The sequence below is a fragment of the Hemitrygon akajei genome, chromosome 11 (genome assembly GCF_048418815.1).
Source record: "Hemitrygon akajei chromosome 11, sHemAka1.3, whole genome shotgun sequence".
Lineage (NCBI taxonomy): Eukaryota > Metazoa > Chordata > Chondrichthyes > Myliobatiformes > Dasyatidae > Hemitrygon > Hemitrygon akajei.
Genome location: NC_133134.1, coordinates 18,248,444 through 18,259,544, shown reverse-complemented (window position 1 = coordinate 18,259,544; position 11,101 = coordinate 18,248,444). Strand labels below are relative to the sequence as shown.

Genomic DNA, 11,101 nt, shown 5'->3' with positions numbered 1-11,101 from the left:
AGGTGGCAGTGTGCGTGCCCGCCGCCGTGACGTGACATCACACGGCGGGGGACGGGAAGGTACTCACGCGCTCGTAGGGGTACGCGCACGTACGCGGCGGCGGGTGCTGGGTCGAGAAACGGGAAGATGGAGGCGGCGGAAGGTAAAAACTTATCCACAACGTGAAATATGAGGTTTCCTTTGGGGCAGAGACTGCCATAGACAGGAACGATTAATCGTGGCTGCTTGCCGACTTTTAGTAGGCTGCTTCCCCGCGATCCTTCCCGAGTTTAATTGGGAGTTTTAAGGCCCATGTGCCACACACTGACCGGCACCATGATGATTTGCATTATGTCACTGTAGCTGCTGCACGGTTTTATGTTTGAACATTTGTCATATCCAGACACGAGAGTTCATACTTTTAAATTGAAAATCATTGGTTGAGTGAAAGCATCTCACAGATGCAATGGAATGTACTTGTACTTTGGTACTTTATAAACTTCAGTAGCGATATTAGTCAAAACCACTTTCACATGTTTGTATAAAGCTGATTCTGCCCTCATCTGCATCTCCTATATTTTTCCAAACAAATGTGCTCACCCTATCATCCGAACACCTAAACAGAAAGAGTTCCTCTTGTTCTCACTTTCCACCTTATCATCCTCTGCAAATTCCATCTTCTCCAAAGGGATCCTACCACCAAGCACATCTTTAACTCCTTTCCACTGTCCACTTTCCACAAAGTGCTACACCTGCCCATACATGTTCCTCACCTACATTCAGGGCCCCAAACATTCCTTCCAGATGAAGCAACACTTCTATTGTATCCCATGCTCCCAATGCAGCCTCCTGATATATTTAGTTCCCCTGTTTTTCTCTGTCTCTGCCCATCACTCTGCCTGTTCTCCATCTCCCTCTGGTGCCCCCCTTCTCTTTCTTTCTCCCTAGGCCTCCTGTCCCATGATCCTTTCCCTTCTCCAGCTCTGTATCCCTTTTGCCAATCATCTTTCCGGCTCTCAGCTTCATCCCACCCCTTCCGGTCTTCTATCATTTCGCATTTCCTTCTCCCACTTCTGCTTTCAAATCTCTTACTATCTTTCCTTTCAGTTAGTCCTGATGAAGGGTCTCGGCCCGAAACGTCAACAGTGCTTCTTCCCATAGATGCTGCCTGGCCTGCTGCGTTCCACCAGCATTTTGTGTGTGTTGCTTGTAAATTGGGGTACAGCTTTCTTGAGCACCTCCACACTATCTGCAAAAAGTGTAATTTCCCTGGTGGCCAGCCATTTTAATTTCTATTCCCACTCCCGTTCTGACACGTCGGACCATGGCTTCTTGTTGTGCCACGATGAGATCAGTCGGGGTTGAAGAACAACACCTCATATTCCGTCTGGGTAGCCTCCAAACTGATGGCAAGAACATCCTTTTCTTCTGTCTATAATTTTTTCCCCTTCCCCCTCCTCACTTGTTCTATTCCCCACTCTTCCCCGGTGTCTACCTGAGGTACCATCTCATTGTACCATGATCTGTTCTTCCTATCAGATTCCTTCCTCTCCAGACCAAAACCTTCTCCATCCACTAGCTTCACCTATCGCCTTCTAGCTATACTCCTTTCTTTCTCCCCTCTGCCTTTTTATTTGGGCATCTTCCCCCTTCTTTTTCAGTCTTGAAGAAGTCTCAGCCCAAAACATTAACTGCATATTAATTTCCAAAGATGCTGCCTGACCTGCTGAATTCCTCCAGCGTTTTGTGTGTGTCACTAAGTACACCTGAATGTGAAAGTATTGGAGTATAAAAGTTGCATTGTTTGCTGTGTAACCAAAACTATGTAGTCAGCTTTGAGCTTGCTATTTGCTATGCATGTATCCAATTTAGTAGGAGAATGAAATGTTAAGAATGTAGAAGATAATGGGGTGTTAATGAGAAGCTAGCTAAGAGATGTAGATTATAATGGTGTGTTAATGAGAGGTAGCTAAGAGATGTAGATTAGAACATGATTAAGTCAATGGGTAGAAACAATAGTGGCGGATGTACTTGTGATACGCAACTGTAGACCGATTGGATATGCTAATGCAACTAAACCAGGAGATTGCTATAAAAAATGCTATGTACAAGGATCGGAGATTGCTATAAAAAATGCTATGTACAAGGATCGGTGGGCAATCAACGACTAGCTCAATGACTGTCTCAGCTTTGATTTGCAAATTAAAGTTTAATACTTCCTGAAGAATCTTCTGCGTCTCCTGGTCGTTTGTGGGGCACGAGAAGCCACGACAAAATTGGCGACCACGGCAGGACCGGAAAGAGACCCGCGGAAAGGAAACGGCAGATTGGGGACGCTTCCCAGTCCTCTAGGGACCCCCACAAGGCTAACAGAATTAAGGGTGCACCCAAGCGCTTTTTGCGACAATTTGGACTAAGAATTCTGTTGGTTTTGGGGAGGTCTTGGAGTCTCAGAGGTGTGGAACCACTGCCGAAGGGTCTCTCCGGTCCAAAGAATCTGGCAGAATTGGGGGTTAACAGGAGGCTCAGAGGATTGATCAAGAACACTGCAGTGAGGGTAAGTACAAATAAGCTAATAAGAAGTTAAGTGAAGAAAAATTCCACGTGGTGTTGGTAAGTCCCTGTGGATACCGCTTCATATGAAACGAAGGTCTGAACGGGCAGGGAAAGGAAAATAGAGAAAATCCTCGTGGATACGGCCTTAAGAGATAAGGGTCTGAATAGACGAGGTGCAAAGAGAAAGTTCTGTGCATACCGCTCTGAGTAGAGGTCTGTACGGGCAGAACAGAATAGGAAACAAGGACAGTCCAATATATAGTTTAAAGCGCTGGTAGATAGACAATAGACTAGGCATAGAATTAGAGTAAATAATATTATCCAGTAAATGAACTGTGAATCTCTGAAATACCTTAAAAAGAGAGAACAACATGACAGGTAAAGGAACGGCAGTAGAGATTCTGAGCAAAAAAATCCTGGTAAATAAATATGAGATCACAAAAACTTCAGAAAAATGGGAAAAGAGAACCAAAAACCTGGTCACAAAATGGCCAAGAGAAGGAACGTTTGATGTAAGCTTGTGCGAAGAAATGGAGGCACTAATTAAAAATTACAAACCAAAAGATAAATCTAAGAAAAGAGGGCAAAGAAGAGAACGAGAAATGGAAGTGCTAAAACTCTTCAGAACGGAGGGAGAAAGGCTGAGGAGGACAGGTAGAATATTGATTACAAGCGAGGAAGAAACAGCCTGTTAGAGGGAGGTACAGTGAGAAGCTGGCTTCAGCTCCGTACCCGGATGCGAAAGAAACAGAAAAGCCCCCTCCCTATAATGAGGAAGGAACCCCTAAGCAGTGCCCCCGCTGATGAGAACAGTAAACATGCAGGGAGAAGTACAAGTTTGGGATAATGAGGAGGAAAAAAGACAATACGAGAAGGAAAAAGCGGCGATATGGAAGGAGATACAGGCAGAAAGGATAAAGGTGGAACAGGCAAAGAGAGAAATGAAAGAAGAGATTGAACGGATGAAATACTTGAGAGAGGAAAGGGAGTATGAGGAGTATTGGTTATACCATAGAAATAAACAGACTAGAAAAGAAAGTGGCTCATCAGGGCAGGAAGAGATGAGGCATTCAAGAGGAAGTGGAAAAAAGATAGGAGATGAGAGTCTTGGAGAAACACAAGAGAGAAGGGAATCAAGCACGAGTAAGGATCATGAGGAGTCCCTGCCACAGGTGTACAGACACGGACAGGAAGAAAGAGAAGGTGACTCATAGGAGGAACAAGAGTTGAGAGAGAGAGGATGCGAGAATTTGTGGGGAAGAGGTAGGAGGCAGAAGCCTAGAAGAGCAGAAGGAGGCGGTAGGGGAGCGACTTGCAGAAGTAGAGAGAGAGCTAGATAAGTTACTGAGAGGGGATTGCCAGAGGAGATGCGAAAAATACTCCAGGGGCCAAGCAAGTTATTGAATCAAGACAGAAAGGAAGGACTCCACAGGGAGACTGAGGGAAGAAGAGGACCCCGGAGAAATTTGTGTGGGAGTCAGTAAAGACATACCCTGAGACAGATGGGGAGTCAGGCGAGGAGGAAAACCAGGGCAGGTGGGAAGAAGGAGGAAGAATGATGCTGTTGTTAAAGGATCAGGACAAGTGCAGTACATCCCTTGGGGATCCCAGGACCTAGAAGGGCTGAAAAACACTCTGCCCAATCTACATGAAGGAGCAGGGAAATGGATTAGAGCCTTTGAAGAAGAAACGGCGGGACGATTATTGGCTATGGGAGATTTGAAGGCACTATTGATAAGGTTGATGGGAACCTCCAAATTTAACGAACTAATGGAAATGGCTGGCATAGTAAACTCGAACGACCCGAGATCTGATGGAGACGGGTTTGACAGAGTGAGGCAGAGGGTATGGTAGGCCTTCAGGAAGCTTTATCCACCCAAAGTGGACCCCAAAGCCTTAAAGGGGGATCCACTGGGAGACGCTGAAAACCCAGCAGCCTACGTAGAAAACCAGTTGAAAAGGTGGAGACTGGAGACTGAGCAAGAGGTGGAAAATAGCTTATTTATCACCACACTGTTCCGACATAGCATTTTGGATGCAATGCCTCCGCAAGTAAAATCCAAACTGGAGGAAGTGGTTGGACTGACGTCAATGATCCCACAAAAATTTAGAGACCACGTAGTCCATGCGGTTGAGAAATACCGGAAAGACAAACGAAGGTTGGCTGAGCAGCAGGAAGAGGTGCAAAGAAAGTTAATACAAATGCAGCTCAAAGAACTCAAAAAGAAGGAAAAAGAGAAAAGCAAAACGATGCTGCCAGCAACCACCGGTCCGAGTACAGCCATCGAACTGGATGAAGCACCGCTATATGGAGGAACCGATCATACTGTAAGACAAGGGCTGGAAAACCCCATGCCAATAATCAACGTCTTTGGAGAAGCATTCCCACAAATGCCCTATCAGGAACAGACTAAATTCAAACAGCCCAGATAGGACTGGAAGTCCCAAGGAGGGGGACAGAGGAGCTATGGGCAGAGGGGACCAGTGAGGAAATGGGGAAAGAGAGGTAGAGAGACTGTGCTGGGGATGTAATCAGCCAGGTCACATGAGAAGAGATTGTCCGTTTACACCATGGCCTGTCACACACCAGCAGGAACCGATAAGAAGGGAACTAAAGTTTAGCCAAGGACCAGCCCCCACAGGCCCAAGCGGACCTGTGAACCCCTATGCAAGGTATTAAGGGTGCCCCGAGAACTCGAGTGGGAAAGGACATTACCCAATGATAACAAGGGAGGCAGACGAGGAACCCATTGTTCAGGTTATGTTAGAAGGGCAACTGACACCAATGATGATAGATACTGGAGCCACGTACACTTGCGTACAGCCACAGTATGCCCTTCACCTTCCCATGTCAGGAAAGTTTAAGACGGTAGGGTTCTCGGGGAAAACACAGTTGACACAGTGCACGGCTCCAGTGCAGTTGAGAATGGGAAATAAAGGAATTGTTTTGCTGGTGCTAGTATCTAAAGGAACTCCGATTAATTTGTTCGGCAGAGATGCCTTATTGAAACTGGAATTAAAATTAGAATGCACCAGAAATGGGCTGAGTGTGGGAAGAGCAGGGGCTCAATTGATAGTGCGAGAAGACAAGAAGGCTAATGTCTTTTGGATAGGAGACATCACAGATCAGATTCAGGAAACCTGGGGAAAAATGGAAAAAGGGCGTGCAGGCTATATTACCCAGGGCTGTAATGCCCAAATCTGAGTTACATTGTACAGTGATTTTAGACGAGACTCAGAACAGGGAGTTAGAGGAGAGATGGCACCTGGAGGCATGTACCCAACAGCACCTGGAAGGGGAGGCTGTGATAATTGGAAAGCAAGGGGCAGCTTTACAAGTTAAGTGGAACACCTTTTTAGAAAAATGGTACAGGATACCGGAGGCTGCGCCCCACGTAACGTTGTTGGTAAACAAGGGATATCAGTCTAAAGACTTAGGACCCTTAGTTAAGAGTGCTGAAACCGTAACAGTGTGGAGGAAAATCACGCCAGAGGTGTGGATATCAAAAGACAACAATTGCATTAAAATAATGGTAAGTGTAGATATGGTAGGGACAGTGAGAGAGGTCGAAATAACTCCCCAACCACACATACCATTGCTGGGAAAGGAAAGAGGCCAGCAGAAAGATAGAAGGTTAGATGAGTTGCCATCTATTCTGTGGTCACAACATGACACGGACGTAGGGAAAATAAAAACAGCTAGTCCGGTGGAAATAAGGCAGAAAAGGGGAACAGTTCCACCCAGGAGACCACAATACCCTCTAAGACCAGAAGCAGAAGAGGAAATAGCATTGACAGTGCAGGGGTTGCTTGAAATAGGAGTGCTTAAAAGAACGAACAGTCCATGCAATACCCCGTTGCTGCTGGTCTTAAAAGTAGATAAATCTAAGTGGAGATTGGTGCATGATTTGCGAGCGGTAAACAATGTGGTAGAGGACTGGCCAGCGGTAGTCCCCAACCCACATACGCTTTTGACTAATGTTCCACCAGAAGCAAGTTACTTTTCAGTGATTGATTTGTGTTCGGCTTTCTTCAGCATTCCTCTAGCCGACCAGTGTCAGTATCTGTTTGCATTTACTTACAGAGGTGCTCAGTATACCTATACCAGAATGCCGCAAGGGTTTAAACATTCACCACATGTTTTTAATCAGGTGTTGAAGGCAGACCTAGAGGGCATACCATTGGAAAGTACATTGTTACAGTATGTGGATGACCTGTTGATTTGCTCCCACAGTAAGGAACAGTGTGAGCAGGACACTATAACTCTGTTAGAGAAGCTGGCGCACGGAGGACATAAAGTATCCAAAAAGAAACTGCAATTTTGCACACAGCAAGTGGAATACTTAGGCAGGGTAATATCCAAGGGAGTGAAGGCAATAGCACCAGATCAGATTGAGGCAATAACTAAGGCCCCAAAACCCCAGACTGTAGGGCAGATGATGACGTTTTTGGGAATGGCAGGGTACAGCTCAGATTGGATAGGAGAATAAGCTGAGATTGTGGCACCTTTGAGAGAGATAATGAAAGAAGCGGGACATACAAATTTGAAGAACGGCTTACAGTGGAAGGGAGAGGCGGAGATAGCTTTCAATACTATTAAGCAGGAATTGCAATCAGCACCAGCATTAGCTTTGCCTGACTACAAGAAGGTTTTTCATTTGTATGTATCCAACCGACAGGAGGGTTATGTCACAGCAGTTCTAACCCAAGAGACAGGCACAGGAAAAGCAAAGTAGCCGATAGCATACTACAGTACGAGACTAGATGAGGTGGCTCAGAGGTATCCACCCTGTTATCAGGGATTGGCGGCGCTGTACTGTGCATATGAACAGGCATAATCTGTAACTCTGGGCTATCCTGTGACTGTACACACACCACAAAGTAGCAGAATTGCTGGAAGGAGGGAAATTTGTGCTGACGCCAGCCAGGATAGCAGTGTATCAGATGCTATTGACATTTCCTGACATAACTATACAGAGATGCACTACCAGTAATATAGCCGATTTTGCCCCTTTGGGCTATGAAGGAGAACCCCATGATTGTGTAGGGAAGATGATGACATTTGCCAAATTGAGAGCAGATTTACGGTCAGAACCACTAGAGGATGCAAATAAAAAGGTTCTATTTGTAGATGGCTCTTGTTATAGGGATTATGATGGAAATCACGCAGGGTTCTCAGTAGTGCAGCAGGATCAGTCGAGCTATAAGATTATTAGGATGGAGTCCTGTCCCCAACCGTGTTCTGCCCAACTAGCGGAAATTAAAGCCCTGACAGCTGCGTGTGAAATGATGGAAGGTGAGAAAGTAGACATCTATACTGATTCAGCATATGCTCATGGAGTATGCCATTTGTTCGGGGCAGTGTGGAAACAGAGAGGTTTTAAAAAAAGCAGTGGAGATCCCATACAACATTGTCAGCAAATTCTAGACTTAATAAAAGCCATAATGAAACCTAAAGCATTGGCTATAGTAAAATGCCAGGCACATAAAAAGGGAAATGATGTAATAACAAAGGGAAATCAAGCTGCGGATGAGGCAGCCAGAAAAGCGTCTGGATGTACATCAGCTGTCATTGCCCCCCAGGTAAGCCTAGCTCCAGAATCTGTGATAGAGGACCTAATTGAAATACAAGGTAAGGCAACTTTAGCAGAACAGACAAATGTGGAGACGAAGGGGGGGCCAAGCAGAACCCGGAAGGCTTGTGGAGCATGGAAGACGGTTTGTTGGTAGCGCCCACCCCTCTACTGACGATTCTGATTTCAGAAGCGCATGGGATTGACCATTGTGCAAAGGGGGAAGTGATAAAGAAAATAAAGAAGGATGGTTTTTGGTCACCTTATTTACAGGCTTCAGTGGACTTTTGTCTTGTCACAGTGCGAGGTATGCGCACAGAATAATGTTCGGAAGGGAATTACAACCCCGATAGGTCACATTCCTGTACCTGAAGGACCATTTAAACATCTGGTGATCGATTACGTAGACATGATAAAGACAGTGAAAGGGAAAAGATACATGCTGGTAGTAATTGATCGATTTAGCAGATGGGTGGAGGTGGTACTTTCAAGAGATCAAGGGGCAAAGACAGTGGTAAAATTTCTGACAAACGAAGTGATCCCAAGGTTTGGAATACCTACAGAAGTTAGCTCAGACAATGGTTCAGCTTTTATCCAGAAAGTGGTCAAATTGGTACTACAGGCGCTGAGGATAAAGCAAAGTTTTGGATGTGTATACCACCCTCAGTCGCAGGGCATGGTAGAGAGAATTAATGGAACCCTGAAAGCATTGGACTGGCTGTTGGCAGAAAAAGGAGGAGTTTGTGTGATGTTTGGAGAGAAGTGCTGTACTTTTATACCAAATAACACTAGTCCAGAAGGATCGTTCAGTAAGGCAATGTATAAGTTGCTAAGAGATGTAGATTAGAACATGATTAAGTCAATGGATAGAAACAATAGTGGCGGATGTACTTGTGATACGCAACTGTATCCGATTGGATATGCTAATACAACTAAACCAGGAGATTGCTATAAAAAATGCTATGTACAAGGATTGGTGGGCAATCAGCGACTAGCTCAATGACTGTTTCAGCTTTGATTTGCAAATTAAAGTTTAAAATACTTCTTGAAGAATCTTCTGCGTCTCCTGGTCGTTTGTGGGGCACGAGAAACCACGACAAAAGTAGGCTAGGGGAAATGAGAAGCCTACGCTGTAGCTTAGAATTTTTGACCAGGTTAAGCCTGTTCATGCATGGAATTGCCATACTCCAATCATGAAATTGAATGTAATTCAGGTCAGATGTGCAAAACGTTTGCCTTGTCTCCTCCAACTCCAGTTCCGATTTTATTTATGGCTGCTCCAAACAGGCTGGCTTCACCTTTCAAGAGTATTTACATTTCTTCTCTTGGATGCTCTGAAAGCTTAATTTAATAACTTTAAGCTATTTCTCATTGCTTTGTTTTGCTATGATATTACCTGTTCATAGATGATACAGTCCAATAAAGTGGGTGACATGTTAGTCAATTTTGCTGATTAAGAATCTGCCTTAGAAGTCTGTTAGCAAGCTGAACAGTGAAAGCTGTTCCTACTTATCAATTAAAATTGGTGCCATTTAGGCTACCAGCTTGATTATCACCTCAGGGATAGTTTTATATGCTTAATATTACCACATGATTTCTTTATGGTTCATCCTTGGTCAGATTAGCTGCAATTTAGAGGTTGCTGTATTTACAATACTGGTTGGATTGCATTGGGGGTGGAGTTTACAAGTGGATCTGGCTTGTTCAGTCTAGGTTATTTCATACTCTGCAAGACTTCGGACTTACAATATGTCAGCAAAATGTTGCCCATTAACTTTGCTTTGGGCTTTCAGTGCTAGTTTTGTTTTCACTCTCCTATCCTGTCTATTTCTGTTCCTGATGTAGGGTGTTTTCAACTGTATATTTTAAATTTTAAAGAGGTGTACACATAATGGCGCATGTCCTGGTTATGTGACCCCTGAAACCAGGCAGACAATCTCTGAGGAGTGTTGATAATGGCTGGGGTCACCCATCTTGTAAAGACACTGCCTCAGAAGAAGGCAATGGCAAACCACTTCTGTAGAAAAAATTTACCAAGAACAGTCGCAGTCAAGCCCACGATCACCCATGCAGCACGGCACATAACAAACAAACACTATCTTTCTTTGCAAATGCTGATTGATATTTCCAACGTTTTCTACTTTCATTATTTCAGATCAATGCACACTGAACTGTACAGTCTTTTGGGCAAATACCATTTCAGCTACTCTTGCTGCCCTAGGTTAGGAATCTGGCTGGATCTCTGTTGGGTGACACAGTAGTGTAACACTTACCACGACCCGAGTTCAATTCCACTGTTGTCTGTAAGGAGTTTGTATGTTCCCCTGTGCCCACATGGGTTTCCTCTGGGTATTCCGGTTTTCTCCCACATTCCAAAGACGTACAGGTTAGTACATTAATTGGTCACATGGGTGTAATTAGGTGGTGCAGGCTCATTGGGCCAGAATAACCCATTACTATGGTGTATCTCTAAATAGTAAACCTAACATGCCCCACCTATCTCTCTTAATCTTTCAGCTTAAATGTGCTGCCTCTAATACATGGTACACCCTATCCTGGTTATATGTGGGGGATACGTTCCTTGTAGTCGACACATAATGTGAATAATTATTTAAATGGGGAAAACAGGGATACGTTCCGGAGGGCTTCCTAAATATGTTTTATCTGTAATTTATTCACGTTTTCATACCAATACGACACAAAAGCAGTACCACAAGACAAGATTCGTATTATATTTCATCAATTTAAGGTAATATTCAATGTAATAAATCATAGAAAGTTAACATACTATGGTGTACAGTACTCACCAACAGTGGGAGGTGTGTTCACTCCGGGTGATGAGTGGTTGTTGTGGATCATATCAAGCACAGCAAGGTGTGAAGGAAGACTCACAGAACTCTTAGAACTGCTGGTAGCAGGAGATGACACCGGTTTGAAGAAAGTTGTTTGCTTGGCAACATTTTGTTTTTCAGCATAAATTTGCTTGTAGGGAA

At 44.4% G+C, this 11,101-nt stretch overlaps 1 protein-coding gene across 2 annotated transcripts in view; it reads left to right on the top strand.

The window, feature by feature from the left end:
- The window catches only part of nubp2 (nucleotide binding protein 2 (MinD homolog, E. coli)), a 29,736-nt gene that overhangs the window by 503 nt on the left and 18,132 nt on the right, over positions 1–11,101 (top strand). The window contains exon 1 of one of the 2 annotated variants that reach the window (XM_073060308.1): positions 30–142. The exons of the other annotated variant lie outside the window; for it this stretch is intronic. Within the exon in view, the coding sequence (XP_072916409.1) occupies positions 127–142 (16 nt within the window). The 5' untranslated portion in view covers positions 30–126. Of the gene's footprint in view, positions 1–29; positions 143–11,101 lie in introns of those variants that run through there. 2 annotated transcript variants of the gene reach the window in all.